The 25,088-nt window shown below is 53.5% G+C and overlaps 1 protein-coding gene across 1 annotated transcript; it reads right to left on the bottom strand.

The window, feature by feature from the left end:
* Positions 1-16,898: 16,898 nt before the first annotated feature.
* LOC137461494 (uncharacterized) lies at positions 16,899-18,957 on the bottom strand (the record flags this gene model as incomplete). The annotated part of the gene is made up of 5 exons (XM_068171214.1): positions 16,899-17,057; positions 17,338-17,582; positions 17,823-18,005; positions 18,130-18,260; positions 18,906-18,957. Coding segments are annotated over 5 exons (770 nt in total), but the record flags the coding sequence as incomplete, so codon positions are not given.
* Positions 18,958-25,088: the final 6,131 nt, after the last annotated feature.

Raw genomic sequence — 25,088 nt, forward strand, 5'->3', positions numbered from 1 at the left:
TTTCATTTCACAGAGCCCCCACACCATTTCATTTCTGGCCAGCATTGCACCATTTCACCTCTTGTCATTTCAGAGAGCCCCCACACCGTTTCATTTCTGGCCAGCATTGCACCATTTGTTGATTTCATTTCAGAGAGCCCCCTCACCTTTTCATTTCTGGCCAGCATTGCACCATTTCACCTCTTGTCATTTCAGAGAGCCCCCACACCGTTTCATTTCTGGCCAGCATTGCACCATTTGTTGATTTCATTTCAGAGAGCCCCCTCACCTTTTCATTTCTGGCCAGCATTGCACCATTTCACCTCTTTTCATTTCAGAGAGCCCACACACCGTTTCATTTCTGGCCAGCATTGCACCATTTCACCTCTTTTCAATTCAGAGAGCCCCCACACCGTTTCATTTCTGGCCAGCATTGCACCATTTCACCTCTTTTCATTTCAGAGAGCCCCCACACCGTTTCATTTCTGGCCAGCATTGCACCATTTCACCTCTTTTCATTTCAGAGAGCCCCCACACCGTTTCATTTCTGGCCAGCATTGCACCATTTCACCTCTTTTCATTTCAGAGAGCCCCCACACCGTTTCATTTCTGGCCAGCATTGCAACATTTGTTGATTTCATTTCAGAGAGCCCCCACACCGTTTCATTTCTGGCCAGCATTGCACCATTTGTTGATTTCATTTCAGAGAGCCCCCACACCGTTTCATTTCTGGCCTGCATTGCACCATTTGTTGATTTCATTTCAGAGAGCCCCCACACCGTTTCATTTCTGGCCAGCATTGCACCATTTGTTGATTTCATTTCGGAGAGCCCCCACACCGTTTCATTTCTGGCCTGCATTGCACCATTTGTTGATTTCATTTCAGAGAGCCCCCACACCGTTTCATTTCTGGCCAGCATTGCACCATTTCACCTCTTTTCATTTCAGAGAGCCCCCACACCGTTTCATTTCTGGCCAGCACTGCACCATTTGTTGATTTCATTTCAGAGAGCCCCCACACCGTTTCATTTCTGGCCAGCATTGCACCATTTCACCTCTTTTCATTTCAGAGAGCCCCCACACCGTTTCATTTCTGGCCAGCATTGCATCATTTGTTGATTTCATTTCAGAGAGCCCCCACACCATTTCATTTCTGGCCAGCATTGCACCATTTCACCTCTTGTCATTTCAGAGAGCCCCCACACCGTTTCATTTCTGGCCAGCACTGCACCATTTGTTGATTTCATTTCAGAGAGCCCCCACACCGTTTCATTTCTGGCCAGCATTGCACCATTTCACCTCTTTTCATTTCAGAGAGCCCCCACACCGTTTCATTTCTGGCCAGCATTGCATCATTTGTTGATTTCATTTCAGAGAGCCCCCACACCGTTTCATTTCTGGCCAGCATTGCACCATTTCACCTCTTGTCATTTCAGAGAGCCCCCACACCGTTTCATTTCTGGCCAGCATTGCACCATTTGTTGATTTCATTTCAGAGAGCCCCCACACCATTTCATTTCTGGCCAGCATTGCACCATTTGTTGATTTCATTTCAGAGAGCCCCCACACCGTTTCATTTCTGGCCAGCATTGCATCATTTGTTGATTTCATTTCAGAGAGCCCCCACACCGTTTCATTTCTGGCCAGCATTGGACCATTTGTTGATTTCATTTCAGAGAGCCCCCACACCGTTTCAATTCTGGCCAGCATTGCACCATTTGTTGATTTCATTTCAGAGAGCCCCCACACCGTTTCATTTCTGGCCAGCATTGGACCATTTGTTGATTTCATTTCAGAGAGCCCCCACACCGTTTCAATTCTGGCCAGCATTGCACCATTTGTTGATTTCATTTCAGAGAGCCCCCACACCGTTTCATTTCTGGCCAGCATTGCACCATTTGTTGATTTCATTTCAGAGAGCCCCCACACCGTTTCAATTCTGGCCAGCATTGCACCATTTGTTGATTTCATTTCAGAGAGCCCCCACACCGTTTCATTTCTGGCCAGCATTGCACCATTTGTAGATTTCATTTCAGAGAACCCCCACACCGTTTCATTTCTGGCCAGCATTGCACCATTTCACCTCTTTTCATTTCAGAGAGCCCCCACACCGTTTCATTTCTGGCCAGCATTGCACCATTTATTGATTTCATTTCAGAGAGCCCCCACACCGTTTCATTTCTGGCCAGCATTGCACCATTTGATCATTTAATTCAGAGAGCCCCCACACCGTTTCATTTCTGGCCAGCATTGCACCATTTGTTGATTTCATTTCAGAGAGCCCCCACACCGTTTCATTTCTGGCCAGCATTGCACCATTTGATCATTTAATTCAGAGAGCCCCCACACCGTTTCATTTCTGGCCAGCATTGCACCATTTGTTGATTTCATTTCAGAGAGCCCCCACACCGTTTCATTTCTGGCCAGCATTGCACCATTTGTTGATTTCATTTCAGAGAGCCCCCTCACCATTTCATTTCTGGCCAGCATTGCACCATTTCACCTCTTTTCATTTCAGAGAGCCCCCACACCGTTTCATTTCTAGCCAGCATTGCACCATTTGTTGATTTCATTTCAGAGAGCCCCCACACCGTTTCATTTCTGGCCAGCATTGCACCATTTGTTGATTTCATTTCAGAGAGCCCCCACACCGTTTCATTTCTGGCCAGCATTGCACCGTTTCACCTCTTTTCATTTCAGAGAGCCCCCACACCATTTCATTTCTGGCCAGCATTGCACCATTTGTTGATTTCATTTCAGAGAGCCCCCTCACCGTTTCAATTCTGGCCAGCATTGCACCATTTCACCTCTTTTCATTTCAGAGAGCCCCCTCACCATTTCATTTCTGGCCAGCATTGCACCATTTGTTGATTTCATTTCAGAGAGCCCCCTCACCTTTTCATTTCTGGCCAGCATTGCACCATTTGTTGATTTCATTTCAGAGAGCCCCCACACCGTTTCATTTCTGGCCAGCATTGCACCGTTTCACCTCTTTTCATTTCAGAGAGCCCCCACACCGTTTCAATTCTGGCCAGCATTGCACCATTTGTTGATTTCATTTCAGAGAGCCCCCACACCGTTTCAATTCTGGACAGCATTGCACCATTTGTTGATTTCATTTCAGAGAGCCCCCACACCGTTTCATTTCTGGCCAGCATTGCACCATTTGTTGATTTCATTTCAGAGAGCCCCCACACCGTTTCAATTCTGGCCAGCATTGCACCATTTGTTGATTTCATTTCAGAGAGCCCCCACACCGTTTCATTTCTGGCCAGCATTGCACCATTTGTAGATTTCATTTCAGAGAACCCCCACACCGTTTCATTTCTGGCCAGCATTGCACCATTTGATCATTTAATTCAGAGAGCCCCCACACCGTTTCATTTCTGGCCAGCATTGCACCATTTGTTGATTTCATTTCAGAGAGCCCCCACACCGTTTCATTTCTGGCCAGCATTGCACCATTTGATCATTTAATTCAGAGAGCCCCCACACCGTTTCATTTCTGGCCAGCATTGCACCGTTTCACCTCTTTTCATTTCAGAGAGCCCCCACACCGTTTCATTTCTAGCCAGCATTGCACCATTTGTTGATTTCATTTCAGAGAGCCCCCACACCGTTTCATTTCTGGCCAGCATTGCACCATTTGTTGATTTCATTTCAGAGAGCCCCCACACCGTTTCATTTCTGGCCAACATTGCACCATTTGTTGATTTCATTTCAGAGAGCCCCCACACCGTTTCAATTCTGGCCAGCATTGCACCATTTCACCTCTTTTCATTTCAGAGAGCCCCCACACCATTTCATTTCTGGCCAGCATTGCACCATTTGTTGATTTCATTTCAGAGAGCCCCCTCACCATTTCATTTCTGGCCAGCATTGCACCATTTGTTGATTTCATTTCAGAGAGCCCCCACACCGTTTCATTTCTGGCCAGCATTGCACCATTTGATCATTTAATTCAGAGAGCCCCCACACCGTTTCATTTCTGGCCAGCATTGCACCATTTGTTGATTTCATTTCAGAGAGCCCCCACACCGTTTCATTTCTGGCCAGCATTGCACCGTTTCACCTCTTTTCATTTCAGAGAGCCCCCACACCGTTTCATTTCTAGCCAGCATTGCACCATTTGTTGATTTCATTTCAGAGAGCCCCCACACCGTTTCATTTCTGGCCAGCATTGCACCGTTTCACCTCTTTTCATTTCAGAGAGCCCCCACACCATTTCATTTCTGGCCAGCATTGCACCATTTGTTGATTTCATTTCAGAGAGCCCCCACACCGTTTCATTTCTGGCCAGCATTGCACCATTTGTTGATTTCATTTCAGAGAGCCCCCTCACCATTTCATTTCTGGCCAGCATTGGACCATTTATTGATTTCATTTCAGAGAGCCCCCACACCGTTTCATTTCTGGCCAGCATTGCACCATTTATTGATTTCATTTCAGAGAGCCCCCACACCGTTTCATTTCTGGCCAGCATTGCACCATTTGTTGATTTCATTTCAGAGAGCCCCCACACCGTTTCATTTCTGGCCAGCATTGCACCATTTCACCTCTTTTCATTTCAGAGAGCCCCCTCACCATTTCATTTCTGGCCAGCATTGCACCATTTCACCTCTTTTCATTTCAGAGAGCCCCCTCACCATTTCATTTCTGGCCAGCATTGCACCATTTCACCTCTTTTCATTTCAGAGAGCCCACACACCATTTCATTTCTGGCCAGCATTGCACCATTTGTTGATTTCATTTCAGAGAGCCCCCACACCGTTTCATTTCTGGCCAGCATTGCACCATTTCACCTCTTTTCATTTCAGAGAGCCCCCACACCATTTCATTTCTGGCCAGCATTGCACCATTTGTTGATTTCATTTCAGAGAGCCCCCACACCGTTTCATTTCTGGCCAGCATTGCACCATTTGTTGATTTCACTTCAGAGAGCCCCCACACCGTTTCATTTCTGGCCAGCATTGCACCATTTCAACATTTCATTTCAGAGAGCCCCCACACCGTTTCATTTCTGGCCAGCATTGCACCGTTTCACCTCTTTTCATTCCAGAGAGCCCCCTCACCTTTACATTTCTGGCCAGCATTGCACCATTTGTTGATTTCATTTCAGAGAGCCCCCACACCGTTTCATTTCTGGCCAGCATTGCACCATTTCAACATTTCATTTCAGAGAGCCCCCACACCGTTTCATTTCTGGCCAGCATTGCACTGTTTCACCTCTTTTAATTTCAGAGAGCCCCCACACCGTTTCATTTCTGGGCAGCATTGCACCATTTCACCTCTTTTCATTTCAGAGAGCCCCCACACCGTTTCATTTCTGGCCAGCATTGCACCATTTGTTGATTTCATTTCAGAGAGCCCCCACACCGTTTCATTTCTGGGCAGCATTGCACCATTTGTTGATTTCATTTCAGAGAGCCCCCACACTGTTTCCTTTCTGGCCAGCATTGCACCATTTGTTGATTTCATTTCAGAGAGCCCCCACACCGTTTCATTTCTGGCCAGCATTGCACCATTTGTTGATTTCATTTCAGAGAACCCCCACACCGTTTCATTTCTGGCCAGCATTGCACCATTTGTTGATTTCATTTCAGAGAGCCCCCACACCGTTTCATTTCTGGCCAGCATTGCACCATTTCACCTCTTGTCATTTCAGAGAGCCCCCACACCGTTTCATTTCTGGCCAGCATTGCACCATTTGTTGATTTCATTTCAGAGAACCCCCACACCGTTTCATTTCTGGCCAGCATTGCACCATTTGTTGATTTCATTTCAGAGAGCCCCCACACCGTTTCATTTCTGGCCAGCATTGCACCATTTCACCTCTTGTCATTTCAGAGAGCCCCCACACCGTTTCATTTCTGGCCAGCATTGCACCATTTGTTGATTTCATTTCAGAGAGCCCCCACACCGTTTCATTTCTGGCCAGCATTGCACCATTTGTTGATTTCATTTCAGAGAGCCACCACACCGTTTCATTTCTGGCCAGCATTGCACCATTTGTTGATTTCATTTCAGAGAGCCCCCACACCGTTTCATTTCTGGCCAGCATTGCACCATTTCACCTCTTTTCATTTCAGAGAGCCCCCACACCATTTCATTTCTGGCCAGCATTGCACCATTTGTTGATTTCATTTCAGAGAACCCCCTCACCATTTCATTTCTGGCCAGCATTGCACCATTTATTGATTTCATTTCAGAGAGCCCCCACACCGTTTCATTTCTGGCCAGCATTGCACCATTTGTTGATTTCATTTCAGAGAGCCACCACACCGTTTCATTTCTGGCCAGCATTGCACCATTTGTTGATTTCATTTCAGAGAACCCCCACACCGTTTCATTTCTGGCCAGCATTGCACCATTTGTTGATTTCATTTCAGAGAGCCCCCACACCGTTTCATTTCTGGCCAGCATTGCACCATTTCACCTCTTGTCATTTCAGAGAGCCCCCACACCGTTTCATTTCTGGCCAGCATTGCACCATTTGTTGATTTCATTTCAGAGAGCCCCCACACCGTTTCATTTCTGGCCAGCATTGCACCATTTGTTGATTTCATTTCAGAGAGCCCCCACACCATTTCATTTCTGGCCAGCATTGCACCATTTGAACATTTCATTTCAGAGAGCCCCCACACCGTTTCATTTCTGGCCAGCATTGCACCATTTGTTGATTTCATTTCAGAGAGCCCCCACACCGTTTCATTTCTGGCCAGCATTGCACCATTTCACCTCTTTTCATTTCAGAGAGCCCCCACACCATTTCATTTCTGGCCAGCATTGCACCATTTGTTGATTTCATTTCAGAGAGCCCCCTCACCATTTCATTTCTGGCCAGCATTGCACCATTTATTGATTTCATTTCAGAGAGCCCCCACACCGTTTCATTTCTGGCCAGCATTGCACCATTTCACCTCTTTTCATTTCAGAGAGCCCCCACACCATTTCATTTCTGGCCAGCATTGCACCATTTGTTGATTTCATTTCAGAGAGCCCCCTCACCATTTCATTTCTGGCCAGCATTGCACCATTTATTGATTTCATTTCAGAGAGCCCCCACACCGTTTCAATTCTGGCCAGCATTGCACCATTTCACCTCTTTTCATTTCAGAGAGCCCCCACACCATTTCATTTCTGGCCAGCATTGCACCATTTGTTGATTTCATTTCAGAGAGCCCCCATACCGTTTCATTTCTGGCCAGCATTGTACCATTTCACCTCTTCTCATTTCAGAGAGCCCCCACACCGTTTCATTTCTGGCCAGCATTGCACCATTTGTTGATTTCATTTCAGAGAGCCCACACACCGTTTCATTTCTGGCCAGCATTGCACCATTTGTTGATTTCATTTCAGAGAGCCCCCACACCGTTTCATTTCTGGCCAGCATTGCACCATTTCACCTCTTTTCATTTCAGAGAGCCCCCACACCGTTTCATTTCTGGCCACCATTGCACCATTTGATCATTTAATTCAGAGAGCCCCCACACCGTTTCATTTCTGGCCAGCATTGCACCATTTGTTGATTTCATTTCAGAGAGCCCCCACACCGTTTCATTTCTGGCCAGCATTGCACCATTTGTTGATTTCATTTCAGAGAGCCCCCACACCGTTTCATTTCTGGCCAGCATTGCACCATTTGATCATTTAATTCAGAGAGCCCCCACACCGTTTCATTTCTGGCCAGCATTGCACCGTTTCACCTCTTTTCATTTCAGAGAGCCCCCACACCGTTTCATTTCTGGCCAGCATTGCACTGTTTCACCTCTTTTCATTTCAGAGAGCCCCCACACCGTTTCATTTCTAGCCAGCATTGCACCATTTGTTGATTTCATTTCAGAGAGCCCCCACACCGTTTCATTTCTGGCCAGCATTGCACCATTTATTGATTTCATTTCAGAGAGCCCCCACACCGTTTCATTTCTGGCCAGCATTGCACCATTTGTTGATTTCATTTCAGAGAGCCCCCACACCATTTCATTTCTGGCCAGCATTGCACCATTTGATCATTTAATTCAGAGAGCCCCCACACCGTTTCATTTCTGGCCAGCATTGCACCATTTGTTGATTTCATTTCAGAGAGCCCCCACACCGTTTCATTTCTGGCCAGCATTGCACCATTTGTTGATTTCATTTCAGAGAGCCCCCACACCGTTTCATTTCTGGCCAGCATTGCACCATTTATTGATTTCATTTCAGAGAGCCCCCACACCGTTTCATTTCTGGCCAGCATTGCACCATTTGTTGATTTCATTTCAGAGAGCCCCCACACCGTTTCATTTCTGGCCAGCATTGCACCATTTATTGATTTCATTTCAGAGAGCCCCCACACCGTTTCATTTCTGGCCAGCATTGCACCATTTGTTGATTTCATTTCAGAGAGCCCCCACACCGTTTCATTTCTGGCCAGCATTGCACCATTTGTTGATTTCATTTCAGAGAGCCCCCACACCGTTTCATTTCTGGCCAGCATTGCACCATTTCACCTCTTTTCATTTCAGAGAGCCCCCACACCGTTTCATTTCTGGCCAGCATTGCACCATTTGTTGATTTCATTTCAGAGAGCCCCCACACCGTTTCATTTCTGGCCAGCATTGCACCATTTGTTGATTTCATTTCAGAGAGCCCCCACACCGTTTCATTTCTGGCCAGCATTGCACCATTTCACCTCTTTTCATTTCAGAGAGCCCCACACACCGTTTCATTTCTGGCCAGCATTGCACCATTTATTGATTTCATTTCAGAGAGCCCCCACACCATTTCATTTCTGGCCGGCATTGCACCATTTGTTGATTTCATTTCAGAGAGCCCCCACACCGTTTCATTTCTGGCCAGCATTGCACCATTTATTGATTTCATTTCAGAGAGCCCCCACACCGTTTCATTTCTGGCCAGCATTGCACCATTTGTTGATTTCATTTCAGAGAGCCCCCACACCGTTTCATTTCTGGCCAGCATTGCACCATTTGATCATTTAATTCAGAGAGCCCCCACACCGTTTCATTTCTGGCCAGCATTGCACCATTTGATTTCATTTCAGAGAGCCCCCACACCGTTTCATTTCTAGCCAGCATTGCACCATTTGTTGATTTCATTTCAGAGAGCCCCCACACCGTTTCATTTCTGGCCAGCATTGCACCATTTATTGATTTCATTTCAGAGAGCCCCCACACCGTTTCATTTCTGGCCAGCATTGCACCATTTGTTGATTTCATTTCAGAGAGCCCCCACACCGTTTCATTTCTGGCCAGCATTGCACCATTTGTTGATTTCATTTCAGAGAGCCCCCACACCGTTTCATTTCTGGCCAGCATTGCACCATTTGTTGATTTCATTTCAGAGAGCCCCCACACCGTTTCATTTCTGGCCAGCATTGCACCATTTCACCTCTTGTCATTTCAGAAAGCCCCCACACCGTTTCATTTCTGGCCAGCATTGCACCATTTGTTGATTTCATTTCAGAGAGCCCCCACACCGTTTCATTTCTGGCCAGCATTGCACCATTTCACCTCTTTTCATTTCAGAGAGCCCCCACACCGTTTCATTTCTGGCCAGCATTGCACCATTTGTTGATTTCATTTCAGAGAGCCCCCACACCGTTTCATTTCTGGCCAGCATTGCACCATTTCACCTCTTTTCATTTCAGAGAGCTCCCTCACCATTTCATTTCTGGCCAGCATTGTACCATTTCACCTCTTCTCATTTCAGAGAGCCCCCACACCGTTTCATTTCTGGCCAGCATTGCACCATTTATTGATTTCATTTCAGAGAGCCCCCACACCGTTTCATTTCTGGCCAGCATTGCACCATTTGTTGATTTCATTTCAGAGAGCCCCCACACCGTTTCATTTCTGGCCAGCATTGCACCATTTATTGATTTCATTTCAGAGAGCCCCCACACCGTTTCATTTCTGGCCAGCATTGCACCATTTGTTGATTTCATTTCAGAGAGCCCCCACACCGTTTCATTTCTGGCCAGCATTGCACCATTTCACCTCTTTTCATTTCAGAGAGCCCCCACACCGTTTCATTTCTGGCCAGCATTGCACCATTTGTTGATTTCATTTCAGAGAGCCCCCACACCGTTTCATTTCTGGCCAGCATTGCACCATTTCACCTCTTTTCATTTCAGAGAGCTCCCTCACCATTTCATTTCTGGCCAGCATTGTACCATTTCACCTCTTCTCATTTCAGAGAGCCCCCACACCATTTCATTTCTTGCCGGCATTGCACCATTTGTTGATTTCATTTCAGAGAGCTCCCACACCGTTTCATTTCTGGCCAGCATTGCACCATTTGTTGATTTCATTTCAGAGAGCCCCCACACCGTTTCATTTCTGGCCAGCATTGCACCATTTCACCTCTTGTCATTTCAGAAAGCCCCCACACCGTTTCATTTCTGGCCAGCATTGCACCATTTGTTGATTTCATTTCAGAGAGCCCCCACACCGTTTCATTTCTGGCCAGCATTGCACCATTTGTTGATTTCATTTCAGAGAGCCCCCCACACCGTTTCGTTTCTGGCCAGCATTGCACCATTTCACCTCTTTTCATTTCAGAGAGCCCCCACACCGTTTCATTTCTGGCCACCATTGCACCATTTGATCATTTAATTCAGAGAGCCCCCACACCGTTTCATTTCTGGCCAGCATTGCACCATTTGATTTCATTTCAGAGAGCCCCCACACCGTTTCATTTCTGGCCAGCATTGCACCATTTGTTGATTTCATTTCAGAGAGCCCCCACACCGTTTCATTTCTGGCCAGCATTGCACCATTTGTTGATTTCATTTCAGAGAGCCCCCACACCGTTTCATTTCTGGCCAGCATTGCACCATTTCACCTCTTGTCATTTCAGAAAGCCCCCACACCGTTTCATTTCTGGCCAGCATTGCACCATTTGTTGATTTCATTTCAGAGAGCCCCCACACCGTTTCATTTCTGGCCAGCATTGCACCATTTCACCTCTTTTCATTTCAGAGAGCCCCCACACCGTTTCATTTCTGGCCAGCATTGCACCATTTCACCTCTTTTCATTTCAGAGAGCTCCCTCACCATTTCATTTCTGGCCAGCATTGTACCATTTCACCTCTTCTCATTTCAGAGAGCCCCCACACCATTTCATTTCTGGCCGGCATTGCACCATTTGTTGATTTCATTTCAGAAAGCCCCCACACCGTTTCATTTCTGGCCAGCATTGCACCATTTGTTGATTTCATTTCAGAGAGCCCCCACACCGTTTCATTTCTGGCCAGCATTGCACCATTTCACCTCTTGTCATTTCAGAAAGCCCCCACACCGTTTCATTTCTGGCCAGCATTGCACCATTTGTTGATTTCATTTCAGAGAGCCCCCACACCGTTTCATTTCTGGCCAGCATTGCACCATTTCACCTCTTTTCATTTCAGAGAGCCCCCACACCGTTTCATTTCTGGCCAGCATTGCACCATTTGTTGATTTCATTTCAGAGAGCCCCCACACCGTTTCATTTCTGGCCAGCATTGCACCATTTCACCTCTTTTCATTTCAGAGAGCTCCCTCACCATTTCATTTCTGGCCAGCATTGTACCATTTCACCTCTTCTCATTTCAGAGAGCCCCCACACCGTTTCATTTCTGGCCAGCATTGCACCATTTGTTGATTTCATTTCAGAGAGCCCCCACACCGTTTCATTTCTGGCCAGCATTGCACCGTTTCACCTCTTTTCATTTCAGAGAGCCCCCACACCATTTCATTTCTGGCCAGCATTGCACCATTTGTTGATTTCATTCCAGAGAGCCCCCACACCGTTTCATTTCTGGCCAGCATTGCACCGTTTCACCTCTTTTCATTTCAGAGAGCCCCCACACCGTTTCATTTCTGGCCAGCATTGCACCATTTGAACATTTCATTTCGGAGAGCCCCCACACCGTTTCATTTCTGGCCAGCATTGCACCATTTCACCTCTTTTCAATTCAGAGAGCCCCCACACCGTTTCATTTCTGGCCAGCATTGCACCATTTCACCTCTTTTCAATTCAGAGAGCCCCCACACCGTTTCATTTCTGGCCAGCATTGCACCATTTCACCTCTTTTCAATTCAGAGAGCCCCCACACCGTTTCATTTCTGGCCAGCATTGCACCATTTCACCTCTTTTCATTTCAGAGAGCCCCCACACCGTTTCATTTCTGGCCAGCATTGCACCATTTGTTGATTTCATTTCAGAGAGCCCCCACACCGTTTCATTTCTGGCCCGCATTGCACCATTTCACCTCTTTTCATTTCAGAGAGCCCCCACACCGTTTCATTTCTGGCCAGCGTTGCACCATTTCACCTCTTTTCATTTCAGACAGCACCCACACCGTTTCGTTTCTGGCCAGCGTTGCACCATTTCACCTCTTTTCATTTCAGAGAGCCCACACACCGTTTCGTTTCTGGTCAGCATTGCACCATTTGTTGATTTCATTTCAGAGAGCCCCCACACCGTTTCATTTCTGGCCAGCATTGCACCATTTGTTGATTTCATTTCAGAGAGCCCCCACACCGTTTCATTTCTGGCCAGCATTGCACCATTTCACCTCTTTTCATTTCAGAGAGCCCCCACACCGTTTTATTTCTGGCCAGCATTGCACCATTTGTTGATTTCATTTCAGAGAGCCCCCACACCGTTTCATTTCTGGCCCGCATTGCACCATTTCACCTCTTTTCATTTCAGAGAGCCCCCACATCGTTTCATTTCTGGCCAGCATTGCACCATTTCACCTCTTGTCATTTCAGAAAGCCCCCACACCGTTTCATTTCTGGCCAGCGTTGCACCATTTCACCTCTTTTCATTTCAGAGAGCCCCCACACCGTTTCGTTTCTGGCCAGCATTGCACCATTTGTTGATTTCATTTCAGAGAGCCGCCACACCGTTTCATTTCTGGCCAGCATTGCACCATTTCACCTCTTTTCATTTCAGAGAGCTCCCTCACCATTTCATTTCTGGCCAGCATTGTACCATTTCTCCTCTTCTCATTTCAGAGAGCCCCCACACCGTTTCATTTCTGGCCAGCATTGCACCATTTGAACATTTCATTTCGGAGAGCCCCCACACCGTTTCATTTCTGGCCTGCATTGCACCATTTGTTGATTTCATTTCAGAGAGCCCCCACACCGTTTCGTTTCTGGTCAGCATTGCACCATTTGTTGATTTCATTTCAGAGAGCCCCCACACCGTTTCATTTCTGGCCGGCATTGCACCATTTGTTGATTTCATTTCAGAGAGCCCCCACACCGTTTCATTTCTGGCCAGCATTGCACCATTTGTTGATTTCATTTCAGAGAGCCCCCACACCGTTTCATTTCTGGCCAGCATTGCACCGTTTCACCTCTTTTCATTTCAGAGAGCCCCCACACCGTTTCATTTCTGGCCAGCATTGCACCATTTGTTGATTTCATTTCAGAGAGCCCCCACACCGTTTCATTTCTGGCCAGCATTGCACCATTTCACCTCTTTTCATTTCAGAGAGCCCCCACACCGTTTCATTTCTGGCCAGCATTGCACCATTTGAACATTTCATTTCAGAGAGCCCCCACACCGTTTCATTTCTGGCCTGCATTGCACCATTTGTTGATTTCATTTCAGAGAGCCCCCACACCGTTTCATTTCTGGCCAGCACTGCACCATTTGTTGATTTCATTTCAGAGAGCCCCCACACCGTTTCATTTCTGGCCAGCATTGCACCATTTCACCTCTTTTGATTTCAGAGAGCCCCCACACCGTTTCATTTCTGGCCAGCATTGCATCATTTGTTGATTTCATTTCAGAGAGCCCCCACACCGTTTCATTTCTGGCCAGCATTGCATCATTTGTTGATTTCATTTCAGAGAGCCCCCACACCGTTTCATTTCTGGCCAGCATTGCACCATTTGTTGATTTCATTTCAGAGAGCCCCCACACCGTTTCATTTCTGGCCAGCATTGCACCATTTGTTGATTTCATTTCAGAGAGCCCCCACACCGTTTCAATTCTGGCCAGCATTGCACCATTTGTTGATTTCATTTCAGAGAGCCCCCACACCGTTTCATTTCTGGCCAGCATTGCACCATTTGTTGATTTCATTTCAGAGAGCCCCCACACCGTTTCATTTCTGGCCAGCATTGCACCGTTTCACCTATTTTCATTTCAGAGAGCCCCCACACCGTTTCATTTCTGGCCAGCATTGCACCATTTGTTGATTTCATTTCAGAGAACCCCCACACCGTTTCATTTCTGGCCAGCATTGCACCATTTCACCTCTTTTCATTTCAGAGAGCCCACACACCGTTTCATTTCTGGCCAGCATTGCACCATTTGTTGATTTCATTTCAGAGAGCCCCCACACCGTTTCATTTCTGGCCAGCATTGCACCATTTCACCTCTTTTCATTCCGGAGAGCCCCCACACCGTTTCATTTCTGGCCTGCATTGCACCATTTGAACATTTCATTTCAGAGAGCCCCCACACCGTTTCATTTCTGGCCAGCATTGCACCATTTCACCTCTTTTCATTTCAGAGAGCCCCCTCACCATTTCATTTCTGGCCAGCATTGCACCATTTCACCTCTTCTCATTTCAGAGAGCCCCCTCACCATTTCATTTCTGGCCAGCATTGCACCATTTGTTGATTTCATTTCAGAGAGCCCCCTCACCATTTCATTTCTGGCCAGCATTGGACCATTTATTGATTTCATTTCAGAGAGCCCCCACCCCATTTCATTTCTGGCCAGCATTGCACCATTTATTGATTTCATTTCAGAGAGCCCCCACATCGTTTCATTTCTGGCCAGCATTGGACCATTTGTTGATTTCATTTCAGAGAGCCCCCACACCGTTTCATTTCTGGCCAGCATTGCACCATTTGTTGATTTCATTTCAGAGAGCCCCCTCACCATTTCATTTCTGGCCAGCATTGCACCATTTCACCTCTTTTCATTTCAGAGAGCCCCCTCACCATTTCATTTCTGGCCAGCATTGCACCATTTCACCTCTTTTCATTTCAGAGAGCCCACACACCGTTTCATTTCTGGCCAGCATTGCACCATTTCACCTCTTTTCATTTCAGAGAGCCCCCACACCATTTCATTTCTGGCCAGCATTGCACCATTTCACCTCTTTTCATTTCAGAGAGCCCCCACACCATTTCATTTCTGGCCAGCATTGCACCATTTCACCTCTTTTCATTTCAGAGAGCCCCCACCCCATTTCATTTCTGGCCAGCATTGCACCATTTGTTGATTTCATTTCAGAGAGCCCCCACACCGTTTCATTTCTGGCCAGCATTGCACCATTTCACCTCTTGTCATTTCAGAGAGCCCACACACCGTTTCATTTCTGGCCAGCATTGCACCATTTCACCTCTTTTCATTTCAGAGAGCCCCCTCACCGTTTCATTTCTGGCCAGCATTGCACCATTTCACCTCTTCTCATTTCAGAGAGCCCCCACACCATTTCATTTCTGGCCAACATTGCACCGTTTGTTGATTTCATTTCAGAGAGCCCCCACACCGTTTCATTTCTGGCCAGCATTGCACCATTTCACCTCTTTTCATTTCAGAGAGCCCCCACACCGTTTCATTTCTGGCCAGCATTGCAACGTTTCTTCATTTCGTTTCAGGTAGCCCCGCGCTGTTTCGTCAGCAGAAAATCCTGCTAAAAATACCTGCTTTTTCCGTGGATAGTCAAGAGTATTACCAATTGCTACATAAGAAGCTTTGCAATCGCCCCCGTTGGATCTGTCCCGTTAAATACCAAGGCTTCCGTAATGTAAAAACGAATTCGAAGTATGGTAACGCACAGCTTGAAAACATCTACAAAGTGTGTAACGATTGCTCAGGAACGGGGGGGGTCTTCCTTTGTGCCGCGATGGTCGTCGCTTTGCTGTGGGTATCTGGGATTTTTTGGCTCCTTAGTTTACATGCCGATAGGAACCGTTTTCCCCCTCGCCCGCCGTTTGCGCAACACATACCCTACGACTGAAAAAATAAAACAACTGTTTACATCGACAGGAAAGAATGGGATCGATTGCTACGTAGAAACTTCACAATCGCCGAGCCGAGCCGCGCCGCCGAGCCGAGCCGAGCCGCGCCGCCGAGCCGAGCCGAGCCGCGCCGCCGAGCCGAGCCGAGCCGCGCCGCCGAGCCGAGCCGAGCCGCGCCGCCGAGCCGAGCCGAGCCGCGCCGCCGAGCCGAGCCGAGCCGCGCCGCCGAGCCGAGCCGAGCCGAGCCGCGCCGCCGAGCCGAGCCGAGCCGCGCCGCCGAGCCGAGCCGAGCCGCGCCGAGCCGAGCCGCGCCGCCGAGCCGAGCCGAGCCGCGCCGCCGAGCCGAGCCGAGCCGCGCCGCCGAGCCGAGCCGAGCCGCGCCGCCGAGCCGAGCCGAGCCGCGCCGCCGAGCCGAGCCGAGCCGCGCCGCCGAGCCGAGCCGAGCCGCGCCGCCGAGCCGAGCCGAGCCGCGCCGCCGAGCCGAGCCGAGCCGAGCCGCCGAGCCGAGCCGAGCCGAGCCGCCGAGCCGAGCCGAGCCGCCGAGCCGAGCCGCGCCGCCGAGCCGAGCCGCCGAGCCGAGCCGCGCCGCCGAGCCGAGCCGCGCCGCCGAGCCGAGCCGCGCCGCCGAGCCGAGCCGCGCCGCCGAGCCGAGCCGCGCCGCCGAGCCGAGCCGCGCCGCCGAGCCGAGCCGCGCCGCCCTTTTAGGGGAAGAAAACCCTCTCGTTTGCCTGAGAGCGCCGAGGCGACTCGCCCCGAGACTATAAATCCAACTACAATCCTCTCCTGTCTATAGAGATATTCAGGAATGGTATTCATTGCGGCGGTCAAGAGGCTCTGAAGGTACCCCCCCACCGGATCTCCTCTCTGAGATGCAAGTAATGCCGGAACGGAAAAGCGATTTGCGCGTAGAGCAAAGCCAATTTTGGCAACGTACCTACCAAAGGGGAATCGATTGAAAGCGGCGGACTTACGCTGAGCGGTCCGGGGGGCGTCTCTTGCCGCCGCGCGTGGGAAGCGCCCCGCCGGCCTCCGTTCGGAAGGTTTTCCGTTCCGAGAAAAACCAACCCGACGCCGAAACCGGTGAGTGTTTAAAAACCCTACAACGCAAAGGAAAATCCGTGAGCTGTTGTGTACTAGAGATACGCACTGTAAGTTTACGTCTTTCAGAACCCCATGCAGCGCATTTCAAAGCCTCTTTTCAGACAAATTAATACCAGACTGCTGCGCCTAGTTAAACAGCAGAGCTATGAAGTTGCAAGAGAGGGGTGTCAGGGTTAGCTGGCCTCTGAGGGATTTTAATCCCCTCCGAGAACGTGCAAGCGTTTCAAACGAGCTGCTACGTAAGAACCCCAGAGAGCGGCAGAGGCTGGCGCTTACCTGGAAGGGAGCCCGAGGAAACCGGGAAGAATCTGAGCGAGGAGCTGAGCCCCGCCAAGCCCCCAACGTGCCGGCTCCGTTCACCTCGCCTCGTCTCGGGGAGCCCCGCGCCGGTTCTGTTCCGTCCGCCTCGCCTCGGGGAGCCCCGCGCCGGTTCCGTCCGGTCCCGTTCGCCTCGGTTCGCCTCTCCTCGTCTCGGGGGGCCCCGCGGGTGAGCTGCCGCGGGGAGTTTGAGCCGCCGCCGGCTGAGGCGAGGAAAAAATCTTTTCCTTCGCTGAAAGCGCTATGCCGACTCACCCTAAAACTGAAACTTTGCTGTTTACATGGATAGTAAAGAATAGGGTCAATTGCTATATGAAAACCTTTGCAGTCTCCCCCATTGGAATGCTTAGTGGAACCCCCTGGTTCCACCCCGAGGGCTCTTACCTGTGGCAGCGATTTGCCTTTCTCCCTTGTGGGACGCCCCCTTAGGTCTTACACGTTACCCCTTTCCCCTGACAGCAGTCCTTTTCCTGCCTGAAGGCTCTTGTCTCTTCCTGGGGTGATCTGACTGAGTTAGAAGAGCTCTGCCTGAGAAGCCTCTAAGGGGGCGCCCGGAGAGGTCCTGCGCCTCGGCGGGCCCCGCGGCCCGACGGAGAGGGGTCCCGCCGCGGTCCTCGGAAACCGATCTGGGGGAAAAGACGAACGCCACGGCTCGGGTAACTGCCGGAGTTCTATAGGGCTCGCTACAGCCCTGGACGGCTGTGGGATCTCTCCTAAAGGTCTCGGAGCCGAGCGGTTTCACAAACTCACCTTACTTCTGTGAAAGAGGAGGTTGGACTATTTCCCAGAAGTCTGCTGCATGTTTTCCTGGTTTCTGCAGATAGTTTTCCTCCTTTTCTTACCAGTGACTTATGTGAAGTCTTAAGGCTTTTAATCCCCTCCTAGAACATTCAAGCGTATCGAACCTTCGGAGCACCTACACGGGAACCGCGGACAGCGACAGAGGCTGGCGCTAACCTGGTGCGGAGCTCAGCCGGACGAAGGGAACCCACGGAAGCTAGAGGAAGCCGAGCGGAGAGCAGACCTCGGCGGAGCCGGCTGGCGCCCGGGGGAGCCGAGCCCCGGCGTGCCTGGTGAGAGGCAGCCCGGCCGGCCGGAGCCGCCGTCTCTTCGGGGGAAGGAAATCCTCCGGCTTCACAGAGAGCCGAGCCGACTCGCCCTAAGACTGCCAATCTCTCCTGTTCATATAGGTAGTCAGGACTGGCACTAAGTGCCAGGTAACAAGGCTCTGAACTCACCCCCGCTGCGTCTCTTCCGTTACACGCAAAGGCTGCTAGCAGGTAGAAGCCGATTGCAAGCAGAGCAAAGCAGTTTGAAAACAGAACTACGAAATGGGTCTCAAGGAATTAAAGACGGGGAACCCTCCTCGGTGCGTGTCGGGGGGGGGGGGAATCCTTTGTTTCTTTTGCCTTTATTCTTTGTCCTGAGGTTTCTTTGGGTTTTGGTCTCTGTAATTTGAATGGAAGTAACCTCTGAGGAGAGCCCAGCGAAGCCTCCCCCCACACACAGGGGTGAGAATCCCCTACCTGGTCAGTGCTGCCCCCGCTCTTAAGGGGCCTGCTGGCATCTAAGGTGGATCTGGGGGTATCAAAGGGGAATATCGGGCACACAGAGATGGATATGGGGAGGCTCTGGAGGGGCTCCAAAAGGACCTTTCAGTTGGATCCAACTGAAGCCACCGCCACCAAGCCACGCCCCTCAAACTGAGGCCGCCGCCAAGCCAGCCCCCCCACCCACCCAAACACATAGGCCGCCGGCAAGACAAGCAACCCCCCCACCAGCAACAGAAGCTGCCGCCAAGCCAGCCAAACCCCACACCCCAGCAACAGAAGCTGCCGCCACCAAGCCAGCCACCCCCAACCCCCACCCAATAACAGAGGCCGCCGCCAAACCAGCCACGCATCCCACCCACCCCAGTCACAACAGAGGCCACCGCCACCAAGCCAGTCCCCCCCCCCACCCAACACAGGCCACCGCCACCAAGCCAGTCCCCCCCCGCAACCACAGAGGCCACCGCCGCCAAGCCAAGCCAGCCCCCCCCAACGGCCCACCCAGTAACAGAGGCCGCCGCCAAAAAGCCAGCCACCCCCCACACACCCAAAAACATGGGCTGCCGCCAAATCAGCCACCACCCCTACCTCCCACCCAACAGAGGCCGCCGCTGCCAAGCCAGCCAAACCCCCAACCAACAACAAACGCTGCCGCCGCCAAGGCAGCCAGCCCACCACCCCATAACAGAGGCCGCTGCTGCCAAGCCAGCCACCCCCCCACCCACCCAACGCCAACAGAGGCCGCCGCCAAAAAGCCAGCCACCCCCCCCAACCACCTAGGCTGCCGCCGCCAAGACAGCCACCCCCCCACTCCCCCACCCAATAACAGAGGCTGCCGCCAAACCAGCCACGCATCCCACCCCTCCCACCCAATAACAGAGGCCACCACCGCCAAGCCAGCCACCCCCCCACTCCCCCACCCAATAACAGGGGCCGCCGCCAAGCCAAGCCAGCCCCCCCCCCACGGCCCACCCAGTAACAGAGGCCACTGCCAAAAAGCCAGCCACCCCCCTACCCACCCACAACCAACAGAGGCCACTGCCAAAAAGCCAGCCAAACCCCCAACCAACAACAGACGCTGCCGCCGCCAAGGCAGTCGGCCCACCACCCCATAACAGAGGCCGTCGCTGCAAAGCCAGCCACCCCCCCACCCACCCAACGCCAACAGAGGCTGCTGCCAAAAAGCCAGCCACCCCCCCCAACCACAGAGGATGCTGCCGCCAAGCCAGCAAATCCCCTCATGCCCCCCAGCAACAGAAGCTGCCACCAAGCCAGCCAACCCCCCCACCCCAGCAACAGAAGCTGCCGCTGCCAAGCCAGGCACCCCCCAAGCCCCCCAAAAAACAGAGGCCGCTGCCACCAAGTCAGCCACAGCCCCCTCACCCAACCACATAGGCCGCCACCCGCCAAGACAGACACCCCCCCCACTCCCCCACCCAATAACAGGGGCCGCCGCCAAGCCAAGCCAGCCCCCGCCACGGCCCACCCAGTAATAGAGGCCACTGCCAAAAAGCCAGCCACCCCCCTACCCACCCACAACCAACAGAGGCCGCCGCCAAAAAGCCAGCCACCCCCCCAACCAACCACATAGGCCGCTGCCGCCAAGCCAGCCAACCCCCCCACCCCAGCAACAGAAGCTGCCGCTGCCGCACCAGCCACTCCTCAACCCCCCCAAACCACAGAGGGCGCCGCCACCACGCTAGCCACCCCCCCAAACCCCACCCAATAACAGAGGCCGCCACCAAACCAGCCACGCATCCCACCCACCCCAGTCACAACAGAGGCCGCCGCCACCAAGCCAGCCACAGCCCCCCCACCCAGCCACATAGGCTGCCGCCAAGACAAGCAACCACCCCATGCCCCCCAGCAACAGAAGCTGCTGTCGCCAAGCTGGCCACCCCCCACACCCCCCAAAAAACAGAGGACGCTGACAAGCCAGCCACGCATCCCACCCACCCCAATCACAACAGAGGCCGCCGCTGCCAAGCCAGCCACCCCCCAGCCCCGCAACAGAAGCTGCCGCCACCAAGCCAGCCATCCCCTAACCCACCCAAAAAACAGAGGCCACTGCCACCAAGCCAGCAAATTGCCCCACACTCCCCAGCAATGGAAGCTGCCGCCGCCAAGCCGGCCACCCACTAACCCCCCCAAAAACCAGAGGGCGCTGCCACCAAGCCTGTCCCCCCCAACCCCCACCCAATAACAGAGGCTGCCGCCAAACCAGCCACGCATCCCACCCACCCCAGTCACAACAGAGGTGACCGCCACCAAGCCAGTCCCCCCCCACCCAACACAGGCCACCGCCGCCAAGCCAGCCCCCCCCCCCAACCACAGAGGCCACCGCCACCAAGCCAAGCCAGCCCCCCCCAACAGCCCACCCAGTAACAGAGGCCGCCGCCAAAAAGCCAGCCACCCCCCACACACCCAAAAACATGGGCTGCTGCCAAACCAGCCACCACCGCTACCCCCCACCCAACAACAGAGGCCGCTGCCAAGGCAGCCACGCATCCCACCCCCCGCCCAACAGAGGCCGCCGCTGCCAAGCCAGCCAAACCCCCAACCAACAACAGACGCTGCCACCGTCAAGGCAGCCAGCCCACCACCCCATAACAGAGGCCGTCGCTGCAAAGCCAGCCACCCACCCACCCAACGCCAACAGAGGCCGCCGCCAAAAAGCCAGCCACCCCCCCCAACCACAGAGGACGCTGCCGCCAAGCCAGCAAATCCCCTCATGCCCCCCAGCAACAGAAGCTGCCGCCGCCAAGCCGGCCACGCCCCCACCCCAGCAACAGAAGCTGCCGCTGCCCAGCCAGCCACCCCCCCTACCCAACCACATAGGCTGCCGCCGCCAAGACAGACACCCCCCCACTCCCCCACACCCCCACCCCATAACAGGGGCCACCGCCAAGCCAAGCCAGCACCCCCCCACGGCCCACCCAGTAACAGAGGCCACCGCCAAAAAGCCAGCCACCCCCCTACCCACCCACCACCAGCAGAGGCTGCCGCCAAAACGCCAGCCACCCCCCCAACCAACCACATAGGCTGCTGCCGCCAAGCCAGCCAACCCCCCCACCCCAGCAACAGAAGCTGCCGCCAAGCCAGCCAACCCCCCACACCCCAGCAACAGAAGCTGCCGCCAAGCCAGCCAACCCCCCCCACCCCAGCAACAGAAGCTGCCGCCGCCGCACCAGCCACCCCCCAACCCCCCCAAACCACAGAGGGCGCCGCCACCACGCTAGCCACTCCCCCAAACCCCACCCAATAACAGAGGCCGCCACCAAACCAGCCACGCATCCCACCCACCCCAGTCACAACAGAGGCCGCCGCCACCAAGCCAGCCACAGCCCCCCCACCCAGCCACATAGGCTGCTGCCAAGACAAGCAACCACCCCATGCCCCCCAGCAACAGAAGCTGCCGCCAAGCCAGCGACGCATCCGACCCAAGCAACAGAAGCTGCCGTCGCCAAGCTGGCCACCCCCCCCAAAAAACAGAGGCCGCTGACAAGCCAGCCACGCATCCCACCCACCCCAATCACAACAGAGGCCGCCGCTGCCAAGCCAGCCACCCCCCAGCCCCGCAACAGAAGCTGCCGCCACCAAGCCAGCCATCCCCTAACCCCCCCAAAAAACAGAAGCTGCTGCCACCAAGCCAGCAAATTGCCCCACACCCCCCAGCAACAGAAGCTGCCGCCGCCAAGCCGGCCACCCACTAACCCCCCCAAAAACCAGAGGGCGCTGCCACCAAGCCTGTCCCCCCCAACCCCCACCCAATAACAGAGGCCGCCACCAAACCAGCCACGCATCCCACCCACCCCAGTCACAGCAGAGGCCGCCGCCACCAAGCCAGTCCCCCCCCCTCCCAACACAGGCCACCGCCGCCAAGCCAGCCCCCCCCCCCCAACCACAGAGGCCGCCGCCACCAAGCCAAGCCAGCCCCCCCAACGGCCCACCCAGTAACAGAGGCCGCTGCCAAAAAGCCAGCCACCCCCCACACACCCAAAAACATGGGCTGCCGCCAAACCAGCCACCACCCCTACCCCCCACCCAACAACAGAGGCCGCTGCCAAGGCAGCCACGCATCCCACCCCCCGCCCAACAGAGGCCGTCGCTGCAAAGCCAGCCACCCCCCCAACCACAGAGGACGCTGCCACCAAGCCAGCAAATCCCCTCATGCCCCCCAGCAACAGAAGCTGCCGCCGCCGCGCCAGCCACCCCCCAACCCCCCCAAACCACAGAGGGTGCCTCCACCATGCCAGCCACCCCCCCAACCCCCACCCAATAACAGAGGCCGCCACCAAACCAGCCACGCATTCCACCCACCCCAGTCACAGCAGAGGCCGCCGCCACCAAGCCAGCCACAGCCCCCCCACCCAGCCACATAGGCCGCCACCAAGACAAGCAACCACCCCATGCCCCCCAGCAACAGAAGCTGCCGCCAAGCCAGCGACGCATCCCACCCCAGCAACAGAAGCTGCCGTCGCCAAGCTGGCCACCCCCCCACACCCCCCAAAAAACAGAGGACGCTGACAAGCCAGCCACGCATCCCACCCACCCCAGTCACAACAGAGGCCGCCGCTGCCAAGCCAGCCACCCCCCAGCCCTGCAACAGAAGCTGCCGCCACCAAGCCGGCCACCCCCTAACCCCCCCAAAAACCAGAGGGCGCTGCCACCAAGCCTGCCCCCCCCAACCCCCACCCAATAACAGAGGCCACCGCCAAAAAGCCAGCCACACCCCCACACCCAAAAACATGGGCTGCCGCCAAACCAGCCACCACCCCTACCCCACACACACAACAGAGGCCGCTGCCGAGGCAGCCACACATCCCACCCCCCACCCAACAGAGGCCGCCACTGCCATGCCAGCCAACCCCCCAACCAACAACAGACACTGCCACCACCAAGCCAGCCACCCCCCCCCACCCAACACCAACAGAGACCGCCGCCAAAAAGCCAGCCACCCTCCCCAACCAACCACATAAGCCAGTCAACCCCCCCACCCCAGCAAGAGAAGCTGCTGCCTCCAAGCCAGGCGCCCCCAAAGCCCCCCAAAAAACAGAGGCCGCCGCCGCACCAGCGAATCCCCCCACACCCCCCAGCACAAGAAGCTGCTGCAGCCAGCCACCCCCCAACCCCCCCAAAAAACAGAGGGTGACGCTGCCAAGCCAGCGACCCCCCCAATCCCCACCCAATAACAGAGGCCGCCGCCAAACCAGCCACGCATCCCACCCCCCCCAACCAATAACAGAGGCCACAGCCAGGCCAAGCCCCCCCCCCACACGCCCCACCCAATAACAGAAGCTGCCGCCAAAAAGCCAGCCACCCCCCCACACACACCCAAAAACATGGGCTGCCACCAAACCAGCCAACACCCCCCACCCAACAACAAAGGCTGTGGCCAAGCCAGCCACGCATCCCGCCCCCCACCCAACAGAAGCCGCCGCTGCCAAGCCGGCCAACCCCCCGACCAACAACAGACACTGCTGCCGCCGCCAAGCCAGCCAGCCCCCCACCCAATAACAGAGGCCGCCGCTGCCAAGCTGGCCAACCCCACACACACACCAGAGGCTGCCAGCAAGCCAGCCCCCGCTCCCCCCCCCCCCCCAACTAACCCTAACCATCCAACTGAAGTGCCCCCAGGTGACCCTCCATTGGCTCCCACATGTCCCTGAATTCCTCTTCGATACCCCCCACACCCACCATAGATGCCCACAAACCCCCTGAAGTGGGGGGGGACGCTGACCGGTCGGGGGGGGCATCTCCTCTGGGTGCGTGGGGAGCGACTCAGCTGGCCTCTCTTCAGAGGCCTTTCCATTCAAATTAAACAACTGAATATAAAACCAGTGGGGTCTCCTTTGTGTGTGTTGTGCGGTTTTAATTTGCCGCTCAGGGCCATTGGAAACCTTTTGGCGTACACATTACTACTGCTCTGCAACCTCTAGAGGAACGGCATGGCTTTTCCTCCGCTACAATACCTCACGCTAATACTTACGTTTTGTCATGGGTTTCCGTCCCCTCCGGGAACGTTCGGGCAAGCGGTCCGCCGGCAGCGTTTGGGAGAGGCTGCCCCTGCCCCTCGGCTGCGTCGTCGCTGCAGCGATTTGAGCCTTACCTGGGAGCTCAGAGCTCGGATGGTGTCGAGGCTGAGAATCTCTCTCCTGC

Source organism: Melanerpes formicivorus, unplaced genomic scaffold, assembly GCF_026170545.1.
Source record: "Melanerpes formicivorus ecotype bairdi unplaced genomic scaffold, bMelFor1.0.p_v2 SCAF_2406, whole genome shotgun sequence".
Taxonomy (NCBI): domain Eukaryota; kingdom Metazoa; phylum Chordata; class Aves; order Piciformes; family Picidae; genus Melanerpes; species Melanerpes formicivorus.